Source organism: Cyclopterus lumpus, chromosome 5 (genome assembly GCF_009769545.1).
Source record: "Cyclopterus lumpus isolate fCycLum1 chromosome 5, fCycLum1.pri, whole genome shotgun sequence".
NCBI classification, from domain to species: domain Eukaryota; kingdom Metazoa; phylum Chordata; class Actinopteri; order Perciformes; family Cyclopteridae; genus Cyclopterus; species Cyclopterus lumpus.
The window spans coordinates 7,765,306-7,787,399 of NC_046970.1; the positions used below are offsets into that span (position 1 = coordinate 7,765,306).

Genomic DNA, 22,094 nt, shown 5'->3' on the forward strand with positions numbered 1-22,094 from the left:
AATGGCATGATTCAATAACACAACTGAGTGGTTTTTGCATCCGAGGATCTAATATTGAGACAAGTTTCATATTTCAGAACGAGCAATGCCGTATTACATAAAGAATAGGAAGACATAACCGTGGTGAGAAGGATTGTCTTCTCTTATTGTTTGTATGAAAATAACTTGTTGTTTCCCCCGGGGCACAGTAGTCTTATCTAAATTGTACATTTGTTCTGTGATCAGCCACACAAACTGCCCACACATTTTAAAAAAGGAGTACAAAAAAGACTATTGCAATTATTTGACCAATTTCAGCAAATGAATACAGACGAAAACCATGTGATACGGTCAAAAGCTTTGGAACAAGAACGAGTACATGGACCTTAAGTGTGTCTTTTTGTCAAAACAAAGACGTTGAAGCCATTGGGCATTGAGCACTGACAGACGAGTACCTGAATCTCATTACCTGGTAGATACAAAATGGCCAACGTTTTCCCAACATTGCCGATGCAGATGAATGAATCACCTGCACGCACAGCCACACATCACTAAGGCATCCCGAGGGTCGCGGAGTATGCACCAATAGTGTCCTCCATATTTGGTCAGATGAAACTATGCAGAGGTCTTCGTCATGACACCGCCTTGTCACCATGCCATGATACATATGATCTTGATATGAATGAAGCGCATGCAATGAGACAATGAGTTTCCTTTTAAATTCTATAAATCCTATCCGAGTTGTTGTTGACCGGTTGACCAGTGGAGGTCGATATATTTCACAGACTGCTTGATGCTCCTTTAAGGTTTAGCTTATTTCAACATTTTTACATTCAGAACTCTGATGTGGCGAAGAAAAGAAAATCCATATTGGATTGGAATGAAAGTATAGAAGCACTTTGAGGCAAGTATTAAAAAACTAATTTAGTTGATTCCTTTTTCTCTGTCTTCTCTCCTGAGTTTATGACTTGAGAACCGTTGAACATTTTTTTTTCATCTGTGAAACGGGTTTGTATGAGTGTTGTTGTAATACTCATTTCGGCCACAAGAGGCTGCAGTGCACCACTACCCCCATGTTTCTCACAAAAACATTCAGGATTTCTTCTGGGCGAGGTTTAATTCCTCCATGGACTCAAACTCAAGGTACATATATTGTGTGTTAGCTTATATTTCCATAGACAAACAACAACAAAATGTTAGGAACTTAGAAGGATTATCCGGGCAAAACCTTTTTTTAACCTATATTTAAGTCATGAGCACGGGAGAGAAAACTATTTAGATCAGACATCCAAGTCTTATCTAAATTGTTATACATTTTGTATTCTTACTTCCCTCTCATGGCTTCCGTATTACATACGTAAGAGTTATGTGCAATTAAAAGTTCTTGAAAATAAATTTCTATGGAGGAATTATGTGAATATGTACTAAAGCCCTTTGCTATACACATTCTAGACTAACATCCCGTTATATATAGCAGGGTCTGAGGAGTATATAAGCTACAATATAATACACTATACACATTATTCAGCTGGTATTTTGACCTCTCAGTGTTCTCTGGACAGGCTGCTGGAGCGCCGCCGGTCCAGCAGGGGGCGGTCTTGATTAGCAGGAGATGAAGAGGGCGCTCAGAGACCGCTGGCTCTGTGTTCGCTCCAAATGTCCACCAGCGGACAGGATCTCGCAGGCGGCCAGCTCATGATAGAGGGCGTTGAGCACCTCCAGGATGTGAGCTTTCCCTGTGCAATACAACAACAACACAAACAGAACAGATTTGACCGCTGAGGTCCATCCGAAGCCCCGAGTGGCTGTAAATGTTCATTCTCGCATTTCACCGGACACGGTATCGATTGGGCGCGCGCGCTCTACTAACCGTGTTGCGGGTCGCTGCAGGACCCCAAAGTGCTGAGCAAGATTTTCCCGAGGGACCGCCGCGAGACGTTCTGAAACGAGAGTCAGAGAGAGAGAGAGAGAGAGCTGTTCTCAGACGACCCGCCAGGCCATTAACGGGTTCACTTTAACGGGCAATCTGCGTCTTGCAACCACAGAGGCTCTCACACACATGTTCAGCAACTGCAATGAGGTCTATAGCCAATCCCAGTGGGGTTAGGACACAAAAGATTGGACAAAAAAAAAGACAAGCTATGCTAAGACATCTGCTGGCAACAGTGGACTTCATTAAGTTAATGTCCACGTGGAGGTCTGTGCTCGAACTGCTGCTGGTAAATACTTGTATTTGCTTTACTTTTCTGATGTGTCTAACCAGGAAAACTCATCCCGGTGCAGCGTGGGTGGCTTTTCTCTCAACTGCCAACCCAACAAAATGATTTCCATTACTTTGAGTTTCAGGTTTACTTCCCATGGAGGTTGAAACAGGATGTTTCACCGTGCTAAAAAATCAAAACAATATGTTGGGGCCGTAAAAATTGTAAAAACATGTTAACATAAAGTCTTGGTTGTCGGTAGCTTTGACCCAAAAACTCGCTGGTGTCAGAATTGACCTTGTCAAACTCAACAGTGCCCTTTAAATGCGACTGACCAGGTCCCTGAGCTGCTGCAGGAGCTGCAGGATGTCCGCAAGCTTCTCCTCCACCAGCGACAGACGAACCCGCTCCGTCTCCAGCATCTGCAGCTCCATCTGAAGCAGCTCAGTCTCCTCTGCCTTCTGCTGAAGCTCCTGCACCAGAGAGTCCTTCATCTGGAAGACACATACACACACACACACACAGACACACACACACACACACACACACCGTCACAATATAGCATGGTAACCTCCCTCTGCCTGGCATATAGGGTCGGGTCTCCTCTTGTGGTTTATCTTAAAAAAAAGTTTTACAAAGTCATTTTCATTTTATGAATTAATCTATTGTAACTGGTTTTTCATTTAAGAAATAGAGAACCTCCTGTCTCAACGACTTGATAGCAGTTTTCAATTAGATACAGTTGAAATGACACGCCCTAAAGTGCGTCTCTCGCATAGCTCGAGAACCGTTCATGCGATCTGCTTCATAGTTGGTGGGTGTATTGCAGTTTCACATTTTCAATCAACTTTAAATAAACAAGTGGAAGCGCTCTGTGCAGCAGCAGGGGCGGCGGAGCTTCAGGGCTCTGCGGGCTGAGACGATAGTGTTGTCCACGGTGGGCCTTCATCGGCTCACTGACAATAGTTTTACTTCTGGATGCTGGACGTACTATTGTTACAACCACAAACTGTATATAAGAAGAGGGCATAGTCATCGTGACGTCACCCATTGGCTTGTGGACTGATGTTTTGAAGCCTCGAGTTCGGCAATTTGGCCGTCGCCATCTTGGATTACGGCTGTTGCCATCTTGACTTTTGCAAGTGGAAGTAGAGTTAAGAGGAGTAACGTAGAGACACCGTAGATGGCTCTGGTAGAGATCTGTCAATCATAGTAGGCCCGCCCTAAAGCATACTCTACTTTATGGTCTATTTGACTCTAAATGGACCATAATTTACTCAATGAACATCATGCTGTATTGAAAAAGACTTGAAACTAGAGAGTGAGCCCATAAACTCACATTTACAATGTTTACTGAGGTAATAAATCACAAGAGAAGTTAGTCTTTTTCTCATAGACTTCTATACAACCAGAGGAGTCGCCCCCTGATGACCAGTAGAGAGAATGCAAGTTTTAAGACACTTGAATTGGAGGTTGCCGCTTGGTTTGTCGGGCGACTGGGTCAGTGGTTAGCATGCCCGTCTTTCAATCAGGGGGATGGCAGTTACAACCAAACTCTTTTTATTTCCCCGCAGTCAACAAGCGACAAGCGGTTCTCAATCAGTTGGCCCACTCCAAACGGGCATCGAGCCGAACGGCACACCCTCCAACAACGTGCAAGCAGTTTGTCCGACTTAAAGCCCAAATATTCAGTTCAATATTATAGAGGACCAATAAAACCTTGAAATGCTCTTTTAATAATCTGAAAAGCTGGATATAAATATATTAACCACATGTATATATATATATATATATATATATATATATATATATATAACCATTAAATATTCATAAATAATATTGAAAATAAAACCCTAGCCAGAAAAAAAAATTGTTATTGTCACCAAAAACCAACACTGTGTCAGTCTTTTCCTGTTTTCTGAAGAAACACAAGATATATTCTCAGGATGTACAGAAGTTGACAATCTTGCAAGAGCAGCTGGATGTGTCAAACTCGGTAATGTTACATTATTGCCCTGTGGGCCTGCTTAACAGCTTAATTCAATATAAATATACCCAACGTAAATGTTTGTCAAATGTTAAGGGCGAGAGTGAGTCTTTTATTGTAATGTAGGTTTTGTCTGCCAAAAAGGTTGGAAATCCCTGCGGTGCATCTTTACGTCATGGCGTACTGGAGGACAGAGGTCTCACCCCGCACATCCTGCGCATAAACAAAGCCTCACAGTCGTGACTTTGTTTAGCTTTTCCTCTCGGCGCACTGAGACGTTCTGGAAACACATTATGTCATGGCTCCCCTTCTGCCCGTCCTCCTATGTTGTGAAAATACTACTCGGCTGAAACGGGAGGGCTTTAATTTATGATAAGTGTCATGCGGGACAAGAGGGGGACGGGGGATGAGTGTTTCTAAGGTTCGACTCCAGTGAGAAACAGCTGCAAACACACACACGCACACGCACACACACACACCCACGCACGCACGCACACACACACTCTGGTTCCGGAGGTTTGGTTAGGTGGAAGCTGCAGGATCATGCCACTGGCTGTGGTTTTGCCTTTGAAGCCCTCCACTTTCATAACAACTCTCCAATCTAGTCTGACGCCACGCGGACGCGGCCACAGAGTGACGCAGGACGCAAAGCGAGGCAGGACGCTGTCCAGAGAGAACAGTTTCATGTAAACGCATTTAGCGGACCCGTGGCAGAGGACACCGTGATTCGCCCACCAGGGTGTGATGGGAGGTCAGTGGTGGTTAGTACCTGGTCCATGTCCATCTCCGCCTGGCTCTCCTTTAGCTCCAGCTGCTTATGCAACCTGGCCACCCTCTCCAGGAGCTCCACCACAGCGCTGCAGCTCTCCTCGCTCCTCGAGCTCCCATAATTGGACATCAGTTTCTTGAACGCCTTGTCGTCGCACCTTATCAACAACACAGGGCAACATTTTTAGCACACTAACACAAGCTAGCATGGCCTCTATCCTGCTGCCTTGTTAAAAAAAAATTGTGTTTTGAAACAAGGATCAAATCTAAATTCCTGTATGGAAGGAAGCCCATAGGGGACTTTAGCAAAAATGCATGTGTTATTTGAGTTAACTGAAGACCCGCCTTGATGAGGGGGGGGGGATGGACCGATTGCATTTTAATTTTGACACGTCATACAAATGTAAATGCGTTAGACTGGGAGTGCTGTGTTTGCATATTGCATTTGATCATTGTTCACTGTACAGCAGGTTGAGTCTTTTAAAATTAAATGTCAAATGCTGTTTTTATTTTCAAATTATTAGAAAATTGCATTTCCATTTTGACTTATTTGCATGAATGGAAATGAGGTTGCATTGTTTATGTTGCATAAAAACGTTTAAAAAGTCAAACAGCTTTTCCATTTTCTTTTTAATATGCTCAGGGATCGCCCTCTTTGTGCTGCATTTTTTATGAAATGTGCTTGTTTAGCAATTCAGGGCAACAATTTAGGTTTATTATTACATACAGTAGACAGTTTACATTATCATCTTAAGAGAGTCCTAAATGGACTCTCACATAAAAACACCATATAATACATCAACACATTATTTTGTATATATTTCTACTTGTTTGATTCTTCATTTTGCTCAAACGAATGTGAATAGTATATATGTAGAAGATGTAACGCTAGCGTCATAGAGAGCAACTGCTGTGAGCTGTGTGCCCCGCTTTGAGATCTGGTTCTGGAATGTGCGGTACCTTTCCCCGCAGCAGGACAGCCTCGTCAAGATCCTCTTCACCTCGTCCACCTGCCGCTGCTGATCGTCGGTCAACTTATCGTCCTCCTCGTCGGACGCCGCCTGGCCCTCCACCGAACGAAACAGCTGCTCCTCCACTAGACGAACACAACACACCATCGTGGTTAATGCAATCACTATAGTCATTATCATAGAGGGCCGTATAGCCAAAGGTGTGGGTGTGGGTGTGGGGGGGGGGGGGAGAAAGGATTGAGACTCGAGCTGAAACATTTCATCGGTTAGTCGATCAAGCTAAAATTGATCTGCAACTATTTTGGTGGCCAAATTATCGTTTTCAGGCAAAAACCCATCCGATCTGTGGCTCGAGCCTCTCCATCGTGAGGATGTCCCGCTTCTCCGTGTTTCATATCATGGACAACTGAACATCTGTGGGGTTTGGACTGTTGGTTTGACCAAAACAAACAGTACAGTGTCACTTTGGTCTTGGAGTTACTTTTTACACATACACAATATTTTAGACGTGTTTTATAGAATGAATAATACACAAAAGGAGTTGAAGCCCTATAGAGGGTATGTAAAAATCGCTTTGAATAGTGAGACTGGTTCCTATTTGGATGAGTTACTCTCTTTATCAACATCCCAGTAGAGACGTACATTCTACTCTGGACTTTCACGAGCAGTGTGTCTTACTTTTATCCGGCGTCGTCACAGCACGCCCCGTTGGAGAGCATCGGTCGTGCTGGGAGTCCGAGCAGCATCTCTGGCCCGGCCTGCTGCCGACGCCGGGCTGCTGCTCCTCCGCCCCGGTGCTGCCTGGGAGTTGCAGTTTCGACACCTCTGACCTGAACAGAGAAGAACTACTGCTAGTTAAATACAGCGGTCTGACTGGCACGCGGGCCGAGGGGGCTGAAACTGCCCATCGACATTTTGCACGGACGCGAAAAGTTCGGTTTCAAACCATTTGCCGGCATCAAAGGGAACATATCAAGTAACACAAGGCGGTGTGTATTAAGCCACATCTACAACCTCCACGATACTTTTATAGGCCTGTGATGTTGGACGCCAAATGTGGGTGGGGTAATTGAAGCCAGACATGGCATCTTTAAGGCTTTTTTACAGTAAAAGTGGGTCAGTGGTAGAAAGGCGCTGTTGCTGCGCAGGAGTTCGCTTTGCAAGATGTGACACTGGGTGGAACAAAAGACATGTCCAAGCACATGAACAGTTTCCTACGCTTGTCTAATCTGCAGATGAAAAGACTTTGGTTCTGTATGACATGTTTTCCCTCGTGTCAAAGGCACGTTCAAACATTTGTCACTTAAGAAAGTAAAAAAGAAAGAAAAAGAAAGACGGAGGCTGCAGTTTGCGCGGATCAATCTTTCTGTGATGGTTTGAGTTTTCTAGGCTTCGCCTGCCGTCTGCTCTTTTGTGTTGAGGGGAAATCCGATAGGGGGCCTTCGTAAATCACAGCATAAGTGTTTCCAGATGATGATGTCTTGCCGAAAAAAAGAAAGAATTTGTTTTTTTTCAACAGCCTGACTCTGAGGGAAAGAAAAGAAAAAGTCACAGAGCACTCATGCTTATATCCTGTTGGCACGAGGCAGACTATATGCCGTAAGACAACATTACACTCTGCCTCTGTGTTCTACTTTTCGGTTCCTTGGCGCATAAAGTGGGGTGAAAACGACTTCACTGAAGGTCAATAATCGCGGCATGATTTCAGGCAATCAATCAGAAGAGTCGTGTTTAAGTTAGTGGGGGCCACGGTGGAAGAAGGGGGGACGACGACACAGACACGAAGCTGGTGCACGGACGAGAACGTGCTCACAAAGCTTTGCTTGTTGCCGCGGAGATGCTCGGACTCTGGAATGAAGTGGTGGAGGACGTTTTTCTAAAGCAGGCATTGGTGTGACCAATTGCACTTTAACTGATGGCGGTTAGTGGGAGGTAGCAAGGCCATTGACATGCATTGAGGTAAAACTTTTTCAATTTAAATTGTGTCTTGAGAGACAAAACAAACACCCTACGTTTTAAAGCTATGGCGCAAAAGATTGACCTCTAAGCTGTCACATGAAACCTAGTTCTGAATAGTTTTGGACTGCGCCTGAGATTCCATCTGACAGGGATGACGGGATGTTTTGGTGATGGTGCCGAGCATTGGGAATTCCAACTGGATGAACGCAGACATCTGAAAGTAGTCCAGGCAGACATCCCGGATCAGGATTGGTTTCCAGGATGCAGCAGACGAAGGAGTTTGATGTATTTCGGCCGCAGAGCTCATCAATGTACCGAATGCAAAAAGCAGCATTGGGTGGGTTTGACCTGCCAAAATGCCAAAAAATATCTACTCTTCGACTTATTTTGCTGGGAGACAAAGTAAAATACACTGCAGACATCAAAGTGTGTTGTAAGTGTAAATGTGAGCAAGGATAAATTGATGAAAACTCATTTTATACCAGAATTTATCTTCGTGTCCCAATATACTCTAATTCAAATGTTGAACATTTTCCACAACTCGTAAAGGACATTCCTCGAATTTTTTGCAAGAAAACAACTTAAAGTGGTGTTGACTAAATTATACAACTGCACTATTATGAAACATATCAATGCTTGTGTTAATTGTTCATACAAAATGTATAAAACTCTGCATTTAATGGGTTGAAAATGGGCCAATGCACCTTTTCCTGTTTTAAATCAGCCACTGAACTGTCCAAGCTGACATACAGTTGGGACTTATCTGGGTCCACTTTTTTCCAAATGTACGCAGCGGTGTCACTGGTGGTGAAGTGACAATTCACACATTAGTTGCACTAATAAACAGGTTACAATATAATGTGTCAATCATAGGGACAAACCCACGCCCCAGAACTATCGCCTGTTTTGCAATTCGCCTCGGCTCCATTGAATGTTTTAGCTTCTTTCCGCTCACTGTTTTGGGCTTCCTACTTTAATGTTTGGTTCAGGCCCGCTGCTCTCGTTAACCGTGTTTCCAACAGCAGCGGGCAGCTGTTTGCGGTGAAAAAGCTCTGACTGTGCACTACCTGCCCAGGAATGGCACACGGACCAAGTAAGCCACTAGCTAGTGGAGCATTTAGGTACAAGCTACTGTACACCACAGGAAGAATAAAGAGCTTTGAATGAAATTTGACAATTTCGGGCTCCCTCACGGAATGCCATTGGGCCCACTTTGACTTTTTTCCCCATAGACTTACATTTGGAAAGAGACGTCTGTAAATCAGAGAATTCTTTTGAGTGGTGAATCCAAGTTCTCCTGCCTCCGTTCATGTGAATGAGCCGGTAACTGAGTGTGCTTACTCTGGGCCCACACGGGTGCAGAAAATCGCCTGAGGATCCAGGTAACGTTACACTCGGCAGTCCAACCTTTTTTTATTCACGTGCCACTGAGAGACTTTCGTGGTAATGAACAGGGCCCTGCTTCCAACGCTGTATCCAGTTGTCTTTATACATCCATGGATATTTCCCCTTCAGGGTTGTAACATGAAGAAATTAATGCTAATGTTGCTCCAAGCTTTTTTAGCCTCTCTTAGAGCATAGTTTTGGTTTAACTGCACATTTACAATAATCCCACAAGAACACACACAGGAGTGAACTTATCCTGTGCTATGTCACAGCATTTCTAATTAATAGGATCCTGTATTCTGCCCTATTAGCAGAAGTATAAAGCTTTTCTTCTGGCATCTTGGAGGGGGGGGGGGGGGGGGCAGACCAGCTGTTTGTTGTTAGAGCCGGGACACCCAGAGTCCTCCTTGTGTTTATCACAGTGTGCCGCTGAAGTGAACTTTCCATCAACACACCCCTACATCCCCCCCGGACGAGCGGTTTACAAACGAGGATCACGCTGTACCTGAGCTTGAACTTGAAGTTCGGTGCTCGTCGGGTGCCCTGGGGTCGGATATTAATCCCCTTGGGTCACGTACAATGAGGGCGGTTTCCAGGATACAAATGAGGAGGCTTCAGGGATGTGGTAATATTTTAGCACTAGCTGAGGACTTAACCCCCCCAAAAACAATGGCTGTAACATTTACAGAGGGTGGTGAAGCTTTTCGTTTGCGAGCAAAGTGCAAAGAACCCCCTCCCCCCCTCAAACGAGAGTTTGAAAAGTAGAGGGAGCGAAGTCCAACGAGCGTGGGTGGCATGAGTTTCATAATATATTTAGTGTGTGATGTATTTCTGCTGATGTCAGCATACCCCAAACCAGAGGGAGGGCAAGCAGGGCAGCGGCTCAAATGTGAAAAGGAGCCCACTTCTTGGCAGCGTTAAATATTATCTTAGAAAGGGTAAGAATGCTGCAGCGGCACCTGCTTCCACACAATGCCGTAGCTTTTGCGCGGAGGTAGATAAGCGGTCCACAAGACTCCCTCTACTCCTCCGCTCTCGGACGCCCCGCAGGGAGCATGAAAAGGCCGGGAGATTATGCCTCCCCTCGTAGAGGTTTAAACTTGCACACTTAGGAGACATGTGCTTGGCTCTCTAGAAATTCCGGGACTATAAATAGAGACACCTGGAATGGAGACAATATTAAAATTGAAGACATTCTGGAACACCAGTAAGTTTACATCTCCACTCTAGATTGTTTGGAGCACACACAAAAAAAAGAAGATGGAAAGCTGAATGAAGCCATTCCTCTAAAAAAAATTTTTCGGCATTTCATGAACAAACAGTCGAGTGTTTGCTCCTTCCTCCAGATGGTAGGCTTTCCTCCCCCTCGTTTCTTTTTTGTTCCTAACCGCTGTGCTCCCCATTGTCTCATCCCTCTGGCCCACAGTGATTTAGACTACATTTGCCTTTTAGAATAGAATGCAGAACTGAAAGTGGTATTTTAGATTTATCCCACTATGCAAAGACTTTAATTTGCTGACCTACTTCTGTCAGAGTCACAGCCCTTGCTCAGTTCTGTTATGGCGTACAAGCCAAAGAAATCACAACAACACCCACGTATCTTAAGTTTCATACCGATGACCACATTTTCCTCCTGATTTTCAACCGATTTCTGCTGGGATGTTGATGGAGAATTAAAAGGGGGGTTTTCTAGGTGAGAAAAAATGGTATCACCAAATTATAATGAACACGAAAAAGGAAATCAAATCACATTTTGGAACACTCTTACAGTGAATATGAAGCTAAAGCCATGAGCTGGCTAGCTAATGTAGCTTAACACATAGCACAAAGACTGGAAACAGGGGGAACAGTATAGCTTAGCTCTCTGCAAAAGTAACAAAAATCTAATTTCCCGCCCCTATAAATTAACATAACCATTACCTGTCCATTTTACACTTAATTATCTTGTTCTGATTGAACAAATAAGATATAAAGTGTTAACTAGTAACTAGTAACACTTTAAAGGTGCTGGTAAAGCATTCCAGTCGTCTCATCTTAGCTAACAGCTAACAGCCTGCTTGATACCTGCTTGAGCGTGGTATCAATCTTCTCATTTAACACCTGGCAACAATTTTTCAAATGTCAAACGTTTCAATTAAAGAAGGGGTCTCCAACAAGTCGCAAGCTACCAATAGCTGGCTAGCTGTTTCTAAGTAGCTAGCTAAAGGTTCAAAGAATACGTTAATTTGATAACAAAAAGTCACTTTGTAAAGCTGTTTAGCTTTCTAAATTCCCAGACTTCCCACCGGCTTCTGACACAAAATGATTATTTGCTAATCAGCTGTCAATTAAACGAGATGCGCTGCAGTGATGCTGTAACATCAGGCGATGTTTGCAGACTAGCAAGTGCACATCAGATTCGACAATAACGGCAAAAAATAGTGATGCCAATAAAACGCCAAAAATATACTTTTTTCATGAGGGATTAGGGATGGGCGATAATACAATATGATAATATATCAAATCGTATCATGGTGAAACCATATATCGAGATATCTTGATACACAATTATGTTGTCTAAATTGATAGAAGAACATACTAACTCAAATCTCTTTGAAAATCGGATTATTTGCACATAAATTCTTCATAAAATGACAAAATAGGCAGACTCTTTATTTTTTACATATTAAATTCACACAGAATTTTACAAAAATAGGCTTTACCGTGTGGTTATTTAATTAAGATTATATATTTAATTAATTACCAAAAAACCTATATTGTGATATACGTATTGTTATAGCGATATAAAATAACCTATAACGAGATATGAAATGCCCCATAGGGATTTTGGCCATATCGCCCAGCTCCATGAAGAAGGAGGGGTGTAACGTTGAGTGCCACCTCACCAATGTCCACAGCAACTTTTCATGTTACTTTCCGGTTAGTAGCAGTCTACGAACAGAGATGGTAAAGGGGCTCAAAACAACACTTACAAGTCAACCATCTCTTTTTTACCAATCTGACGGAGAAGGTCAACGAAAAAGGGTGCTTTATAAATTCCAGAAGAAAAATATTCTCAGTAGTGCACCGATGCCAAGTAAAATGGGTGGCTAATGGGTTAGTTCTCATATTAGCTGTTCTAATATAATAAGGATGAATAAGTATTGTCTAACCTCATCTTTATTATCATTAAGTGGAATCCACAGGGCCGTAGCAGTGCCAGCTCTCAACCTCCCCCAGCCCTGTAACTCTGTATCTCTGAGATCCAGCAGCATCCAAGTTAATCCCATTACTTGTCACAGCAGTTTAGAAATAAGCCTCAGGGATAAAGTTACGGTCAATCATTTCAACAGACCCCATGACATGCTACTGCATCTCCAACAGGGGTTCTTGCACCATTTTTAAAGTAAAATTCAATGTTTTTGAAGACCGTGACCAATATAATTTAAGACCCAAAATGGTGGAAACTATTTCATTGATAGAAAAAAGAGAATGTTTATTGAGTCCTGGTTTGGGACAAAACCTTTTCTTTCTCTTATCACTTTTTATTAAAACCTTTCCATTTAAACAAATTCACCTGTTTAACAGTTGAAGGGATACTGATTAAAGTCCTCAAAACATCCTGTTTGAAGCCAAAAGAAAAAGAAAAAAGGGAAAATACATGACTCTATTTGAAAACGACAAATGTCATGAGTGGGTATTCGGGTTGGGAAAGATAGCGCCAAAGATGCTGTCATAATACGACTTGATTGGAGCCTGCTAAGTGTTTGAAGAACCAACTTCACCTCAGCCCTGTGTGTGTGTCTGGCAGCGACACAGAATTGCTCAACTCCAACTGTGAAGAAGTTGTAAGGGAGTCAGACGAAGTTTCGTGTGTGTTACATGCAAACGGGATTTTCGGGATAAAAAATGACAGCTTACTTCATTTGGCCGGTACAAACCACCTCTGAAACTATTCGTCCCTGCACTTGCATCTCCTCATCTCAGTGGCAACGACGACGGAGGTTAACGAAAAAATACGAAGAACGCAACCAGACGCCAACATCTGTACCTAGCTAACATTAACATTACGTAAAACTTCTATTACTGGCGGAGTCTCTTGTTGTCTCATATTAAGTCTGACAACTTCAAAAAGTGGTTAAAAAGCTCAGAGAATGTGTGTACCTGTACGGTACACATATTTTCATACTAATCATACGACCTGGACTTTTGGTTCAATAGCTCACATCCCGTGATGTGAAAGCCACAACAGTTTTAAGCAATATGTGAAGGAGTGAAACTTGCACCTTCCCCCTAGCCCCATCTTCAGATGAGACACAACTGAGCAAGCATTGAGGCTTTCAGGGGGGAATATTCATGGGGCTTGGTTGCTAAGATCCATATAGGACGGGGGTGACTGTGTGGTATTGTTCCTTCGGGAGCAGAGTGAAAGAAGTGAGCGGAGAGATTGATGAGAACGGTCAGTCCGTTGAGGTTCTCACTCAATGGAGCTCGCTCTTGACAAGTCAGGGCCTTTGTAGCATTGAATTATTTTCCATTAGGGTATCAATGGAAGGGCAGTGAAAAGACTTTGGAACGCAGTCTGCATAGATTAGCGGAGTTTAGGGATAGAAAAACGGTATTGTTGTTGAGAAATGTGTTATTTAGAATTACCTTAAGGCAGGTAGTAGAGAAGATTTTACTCATATGGGTCTGGTTGTATGTGACTGTGTCTTAAGAGTCTATAATAAACCTTAGACAATCAGACCTGTAGACACTGATTATATGGTCTGAGCAGGTACAAAAAACGCAGAGATAAACATTAAACCCAATGGCTCTGTACTTTAAAAAGTCCAATTACACCCTTACTTTCACCACAATGAACAGTAGCGGAGCTCAGGCGGGGACGGCCCGCCACACACGACGCCTGTTAAATAGACTTAAACACAACAAGTCTGAAAATTGGGAAAGTACACCACATCAAGCCTTCATAAGTAGCATGGCGGAGCTTTCCAGGCGTATGGCCAGAAGTAAACAAGAGTAATTTTACTCAAAGAGGGATTATTATTTATTATGGCTCACTCTGGCCACAAAGGCCAAAACAAGCTCTTCTTTCTCATGACATGATGAACGGCCTGACACTTGTTTTACTCAGTGTTTTGACAGCTGATAGGACGTAATGAAGAGGTAAAAAAAAGGGCTTTGTCTAGTCTATGCCCTCTTTCTGTGACATTGAGGCATTTCTTTTGATGCATTTACATGTCACCAATGAAAAAATCACAAGAAGATACCTTTTTAATACGTCTAAAGAAAATCAGAAAAGTCAGTAGAGTGAATGCAAGTATTACAAAAATTCCACATTGGCTTCACTAGACAGAACTGGAGGTTGCTGCTTGGTCTGAACAACAACAATAATTGCACAAATAGAAATAGCAGAGAAGACTTTTGAACAGTCTCTCTTAGAAATTCATGGTGTTGATCGTGTTGTGAAAAATGAAAAGAAATGCTACACGAGTGACAGTGTTCCCGGGTTTCTCACCTGTAGTAGAGGAGCTCTGATTCCAGCTGGAGGACGTGCCTCTGCAGCGTCGGCACATGGTTGGCCTTGGCCTCCAGTTCCTTCACCTTACCCAGGCCGCTGAGCAGCGCCTGCCTGGCCTCCTCCACCTTCCTCCTCATGCCCACCTGCTCCCTCTTCAGGGTTCGGTTGCAGTCCTCCAGGGTGGCCACGGTCTCCTTCGAGGTCCACAGCTCCTGCTCCATCCTCTCGTTACACAGCATGGCCTCCTCTACCTGCAGGTCTCTGGAGCTCCGCAGCAGCTCTATCTCGTGGATGATGCTCTGCAGGCTCTTCAGGTTGCTCAAACTCTTCTGGCTTGCTTGTTTCTGGTGGGCGGCGAGGCAGCCATCCTCTGGTTTATGCTTGGAATGGCTTTTCCATAGTCCTACCTGAAAAAAAGAAGTGCAACAGGTGATAACAGGGGACCAGATCAAGACATTCCCTTAAACCAAATTGCACCGTCACATACATGTAAATGTTGTAACCAATGGTTATAGACCCCTTGTTAAGAACAACATTTGGGTTACCAGTTTGTGAAAAACATCTATCTTGTTGCTGGTCTGTCTTTAATATACTTTTATAATAAGCAAGCGAGTCAGCAGCTGTTGGATTTCTCCCTTTCCATTAATTCTGCAGTTATAAATGTTAATAAATAATCAATAAAGGGTCATTTTTTAGTACTGCGTTCTGATACAATGTACAGGATGTACAGCAGCATATGGTGTAGTGCAAACAAGAGACAGTAAGAAGAAACAAGATCAAAACCAGTTTTATAAATAAGTAATAAAAAACTGTAAAAAAACAGCAAAGAATCCATAATAGTTGAACTATTACAGACAGAATAACTGCTATAACTATTATTGCACAGTGTATTTATATTGTACACGTTATAACGTTTAAGTTAAATTGTAACAAATGCTTTGTCAATGGTTAATAAATAACTAATTGACGCCCTATTGCTCAGTTATGAGCCATTCATAAGAGCAATATGTGAGTCTTTGGTTTTCAGTAACGATCTCTTGCCATTGTGACTGTGATAATCACGTCCTTAATTAAATCACAAAAGAAAGGATTATGATTATGTTTCTCACTTCAAGCCATCGAGTCTGCCTTTATAAACGTGAGAGAGTCGCTCATCAGAAAAGGTTCATTGCCAAGCATGTTTGCACACACAAGGAATCTCTGGTCTATATAAATACACCATTGGAAATTAAGAGATAATGGACAATAGAACATGATAAACAAATACGTCTGTTACACTAATTAGGAATTATGGGCTTATTAATACCCGGTTTATTTAACACATGCTGATCAGTTAGAAGCCGCTGGTTGCAAGGTTGTGTCAAATATAGCTGACGTTCACCTTCCTCTAGGACGACAGTAGCTCCTTTAATTCAACACTCCTCCTACCTGAGTTAAAATCTATTTATGATCCACTTATTGACATACTTGATGGATTATCGTAATATTAAATACTTGTGGACATGTTTAAAGGACTTTTGGAAACATGGGTAGGCTACGACTTGCAACTTGCAAAAAGGGTTTACACAGTAACTTGTTAATTATGGCCGTAATAATGGTTATGAGTTATTAACTAATGCTGGATAGATGATTTCTAATGACGACAAAACATGAGCAGGGTTGTGTGAGTTCAGCACCCTCGTGCTCTCACCTGCAGAGCCAAACAGCGGGCGTCGCTGCTCTGAAGTGCGGCGCGCATGTCTTCGATGAGCTCGCGCAAACTTGCGTTTTCGTCCTCCAGCTTTGCTATCCGGTCCTCGGCCTCCTCCAGCGCCACTATCTCCTCGTAGCACTCCTTGGTGCAGGACCCGAGCCTGCAGCCGGAGGCGTGCCGCCCACCACCACCAACCCCAGCGGCGGCGGCGGGGCAGGAGTCGCTGCTCGCGCCCCCGGACAGAAGCTTCTCTCGCCGCCTCAGGGGGCTCCGCAGGCGGATCTGAGTCTCTATGTGCTCGCTGTCCTTCCCGACCAGCAGCCGGCCGTTCTCGTATTGGCGCCCCGCCTTGGTGCTGAAGTACCCGCACAGCTTGGCGTGGAAGTGTCTGAAGGTGAGCTCGTCGGGCAGGTTGTCCAGGACCCCGGTGCACTCCGTGTCCTCCGAGTCTTTGTTTAGTCCCAGGACGTCACACAGAATGTTGAAATCCTCGACGGGGATTTTCCCCCCGCCATGATAGTCCATATGATGGAAGATCTCCTGGAGGTACTGATCCAAGCCGGTAGCCAGAACTATGATCTCGTTCTCCACCCCCCGGTCCAGTCCGTAATGGTAAGCCAGAGTGCTGACCACCCATTGTGTCCTGCGCGCCGGTCGACTGTACGGATCAATGGAGTCTACTACGTCCATCATTCCCACCGAGAAACACCATATTTCCTCAAACTCAACGCGGTTACTGTGTTCCTTCTACCGTAGCCCCGCACGCGTGTTTGTGTGTGTGTGTGTGTGTGTGTTCGTGTTCATGTTCATCCTATCCGGCAGAAGCTCGACAGCGGAGTGGCGCAGCTGAAACGAGGCGTGTGTTAAGAAACGAAGCAAGTTTGAATTTAGCCCCCCCCCCCCCCCCCCCCCCCCCACCCTAAAAAACCCCAAAAGGGGTTCCCAACCAGGAGTCGGTAACATACACACATAGCCCCACTGTAGCAGTCTCGTACCGCCGTGGCTATATGGGTGTAATTGCCACCAGCTGCGTAAACTTTTGTCATTCGCTTTGGGTCAGACCTTGTTAAGATGTAAGATGCCCAGGAGACTAATACGCTGTGGAGCAGAGCCTATCTGTCTTTCTTTTTTTTTTACTGAGGAATTTTAACTGCGTGGTCTTTTACTCAGAGTTAAAACTCATAATGGGCTTTATTATTGCACCTTGCTTTATGCCTTATGCACTAAATGCATGAGCTCGTTGTATGCAGTTTTTTTTTCTGAACTCAATAATGCTCATCTGCATCAGCACCAGTGGAGTAGGAAGTATAGCCTATACACAGATATTTTAGTGAAAGTACTAATGTAAAAATAGCCTAACAAGTAAAAGTGAAAATTATACTTGCAAAAAAACAAAAGCATCAAAAGTTAAAATTCTATTTGCAAAAAACAAAAGCATCAAAATAGTGTACAAAAGTATGGTACTCATCATGCCGAATAGCCCATTTCAGAATAATACGTAATTATTCCTGCTTTCGTGTGTTCGTTCATACGTTGAGTTCCACCAAAGGAGGACATACTCTGTTCGTGGTGTGAGCTCGAGGAGATTGAAAATAAGTGGCACTTTTTGTTTTACTCTTAAGTATAAGTACTTCCATGTATGGATTTATTTTGGCTGGATGGAAAACTTAAGTTGTGCTTCAGGAAAGGAACCTTTTTTTTAAGCAGATTTTTTGTTTTGTTTGCATGTCTGGGAGAGGAGGCAGAACGTTTTAGTTTCAGATCGAGCGGTGAAGTAACCATTCATATTACAATTTAATTAAATGTACTGAAAGTGTGTCCACTGTGTTTTTGGAGGGTTGGCCACATTATGTGCATTCCACAGAAATAAAGATGTCGATCAATCAGAAGTACGTCACAATTGTATTTAAGTACAGTATAACCTACTTCAGTGAATGTTCTTACATCCCACCACTGGGATAATGACACACTCCATAAAGGTTCCTCTCCATGTTTATAGGCTATATATCCTACCATGCTTTCATGTAAATGTGTTAAGATTCGTCTTTACAACATGCAGCCCGTATTATGCTGGTTTATTATTTTCCCTGTGAGTTTTGGTGATATTTAAAGAGTTGAAGTATTCTCCCAAGTGTTTCCTTTTATTATAACACCAACATTATTCAAATAGCCTTTGTGGTAGAGGAGATACGCTCTGTTTAGTATGGGTATGCAAACCGTCGCACTTTTTGTTGCTAGAATTGTTTTTCTTTCTTTTTCTGTCTGTAGTTGGAACACACTCATTTTGGCTTTCACACTATTCCTGTTATGCTGTCAAATTGCTCAATGGAGTGTCCAATTGTTCAAAACAGCACGCGATGGCATCGACACGCCCCCTTCCTTCACGAGAGTGGTTTTCATGGCAACGCATTGCCCTAAGTTTGTGTGACAGCTCAGCGCTTTACAACGGAAGATAACATGAACATGAACATTCATTTAGTTTAACAATAGCTACTTAAATGAGTTAGCAGCTACGGAAACTGACGGACCAGATGAAGTGTCAAGATGTGCGGAAGTCTCGTTGATGAACTGACATGCAAGGTGAAGTCACGTTGACGTCCTCAAGAGTACTTTACATTAGAGTCTTCATATCTGGACCGAGAGCAGCTGCGGTGAGCGTACAAAGGAAATAACTGTAAAATGTGCTGTCGAAATGTTTTAATATTAATATGAACGTTGAAACACATAGCTGACAGAGAAATTGCAGTAATTATTAGTATTATTTAGTCAGCCCTATCTTTATGAAATAAGTAGCTAACGTTAGCTAGCTAGCTAGTTACTTATTTCGGTTACGAAAAACACATCACCGGGCAGTGACGTTGACCGGGCACTAACGTTGACTAATAACTTTAACTACCTGAGAAGTGGACAGGGTGCTATTAAACATGACTGTTAAATAAATTCACTCAAGTTGAAGTACACTAGCTAACTAATTTTGTAAAAATGTGCTTAAGTAACGCTAAACGTATTACAACCTATACCTAACTCAAACAACATTAGCAACAAGAGTTTGAAACAAAAATTGTGGAAAAAAAGATGAAAAGGACGACACAATAAAACACCAACAAAGAAGACAACGTTGGCAGCGGCTGCAAGTGAAGGAGAAAGTGCACAGCTTTTACTCTTTTTGTTTCTCTGCTTATTATGTTCCTGGTAGCGTGCACACTTGCAATGCAACTAAGTGGTTGTTGTTGTTGTGACGTTTTGAGAGTTCAGCAGTGTGGTGTTGTACTCAATTACATTACATTTATTTGTTATAGCCCAAAATCACAAATTACAAATTAGCCTCAAAGGGCTCTACAATCTGTACACATACGTCATCCTCTGTCCCGGGACCTCAACTCAGAACAGGACAAACTGGATGGACAGAAGTACGATATATGCTATGTGTACAGAATGAACAACATCACAGAGTAACAACACATTCAATGGATATTACATAAATTATTAATATAATAGGTAGTAGGCATGATGGAAAAAGTTACGACTACCAATAATAACAGCAACAGTGGATATAGTAGAATTATAATGATATTAAAATCAGTGGTATTGGCAATACTACTACCAATCCAACTACTACTAATAATGATAATAGCAGTAGGTATCGTGCAGGACCAGGGTCCAGATAAAGTTAGTAATGTGCTTTAATGGTGCATGAATTAATACGGAAGGAACTGGAGAAGGGTTGGCGTAAGCACGGCCATGACAGGAGGCAAGACCAGGGTCCAGAATAACCACAATCCATGGAAACCTGTGAGGCGAGAAAGCACTTCCAGGGAAGAAGGAAAAGTTCATCAGAAAGAGAAAGAGAAGAGGAGAGAGGAGCTCAGTGTATCTGTGGATGTCCCCCAGCTGTCTAGGCCTATAGCAGCAAATCTAGGGGCTGGACCATGGCAAACCTGAACCAGCCCTAACTATAAGCGTTATCAAATAGGAAAGTACGCGTTTGGTGTGAACGCACCATTAAGCCTACTCTTAAATGTAGTGAGTGTGTCTGCCCCCCGGACTGAAAGTGGAAGCTGGTTCCATAGAAGAAGAGCTTGATAACTGAAGGCTCTGGCTCCCATCATACTCACCTGTCTGAACGGGCACCCTTGCAAATCTTTACCACCTCAAAGTCCTAAATAATTAAATTATTTCATTAATAATTGCAAGAAAAAAATTATGAATACTTCCTATTGATAACTGATGCACTTATAACTACTTGTGATAAATAGCATTAGTAGTTAAATAACTGATGATTACTTAAGTACTCGTAAAAAATCGTCTACTCAAAAAAAATCCCAAACTGAATTTGTTACAGTAAGACAAGTATAATTCATCACTTCCACCCCTGGTTATACCGTAGCTAGCTAATGTTAGCAGAATTTAAAATAAAAACTGCTGTTAAAGTCTCATTTCAAGCTCACAATGAAACTGATTCCCTTATTAATGTATTGATTATTCCATGAACATTCCACCAATTGACTTACTGATAGTAGGATAATGAGGGTTTAATGTAATAATTAAGTGCAAGGCTATGTTTTTAGGGAACCTGTATCCCACAACTGAGGCGTAAGCCTCCTTTTTTGGGGTAAAATGTAAGGGTTTTTCATCCCCTTCAGAGTGTAAAACCATTCCTACCTGAGTACTGAAATAGAATCCATTAAAAATATACATTTTCACAAGAAAATATTCCAGACCTCCTACTAAACCTATCCCAACATTAATAACTAAAGTTGATCATTATTGACACACATATGACAATCTAATGTATAAATGGATAGGGGAAAAGGGTATATTAAAATCTAATAGTTAATTAATGGCTTTGGAAATGACTGGACATTTCAGGGGTAACTAAGGATTGATTAAGTATTTTAAGATATTGTTGTTTCATAGTAGCTATGTTACACACATGAAGTACACAAATGTTTAGGAAGGGGAGAGTGATGAATAACTGTCTTGTGCCAATTGTTTCTAACCTTCAATGTCTTCCATGGAAAATGTTACAGTGAAATAAGACCACATGGCCAACATGTCAGAGACGGGTCTTTGTAATCCACCATCGGACTGTTATGCTGGAGAAGTTACTCATAAAGGAAAGGAAGATGTCACCGTCCTTGAGACTGATTTGTTGTATGTGGAGCATGGTTTGGAAAATAGGTCGGGTTCACCTGAGGATATCCCGACGTGCACAGATGACAGCGACAACTACGTCACGTGGACAGTTGACATTGCCCTAGCTTTCCCAAGAGGTACATTTGTCATTCAAAATATATGAACCATTGACATAAGCTCCACAGGGTTATTGAAAAGTACTCAAAACTGAAGGTCAGTAGTATGAGTTAAGTGTGGGAATCTCAATGTGCTGAAATCAATACTATAATATAAGAAACCGATCACAGATTTATGCCATCCTTAATCTCATTTACACACACTTGTCCCCTTTTTAGGGGAAGACTCTGATACCCCTGAAGCTCTTGGAAAGGCCAAAACGGATTTGTCTACCGTTATGGGGAAGGTCTATAAAGCTCAGAGCTGCTTTCATATTCAATACAAGTTGTTGCCAGGTGATATGGAGACAGTCGAAGTGGACATAGTGGTGTTCGGGCCAGTAGCAACAATTTACAAA

At 42.7% G+C, this 22,094-nt stretch overlaps 1 protein-coding gene across 1 annotated transcript; it reads right to left on the bottom strand.

Moving 5' to 3' along the window:
* Nucleotides 1-1,581: 1,581 nt before the first annotated feature.
* efcc1 (EF-hand and coiled-coil domain containing 1) lies at nt 1,582-17,182 on the bottom strand. The gene is made up of 8 exons (XM_034533130.1): nt 16,442-17,182; nt 14,749-15,158; nt 6,585-6,736; nt 5,896-6,031; nt 4,937-5,093; nt 2,516-2,674; nt 1,850-1,919; nt 1,582-1,715 (listed from the first exon to the last, which is right to left on the bottom strand). The coding sequence occupies exons 1-8, from the start codon at nt 17,135-17,137 to the stop codon at nt 1,582-1,584; spliced, it is 1,914 nt and encodes a 637-aa protein (XP_034389021.1). The 5' UTR covers nt 17,138-17,182.
* Nucleotides 17,183-22,094: the final 4,912 nt, after the last annotated feature.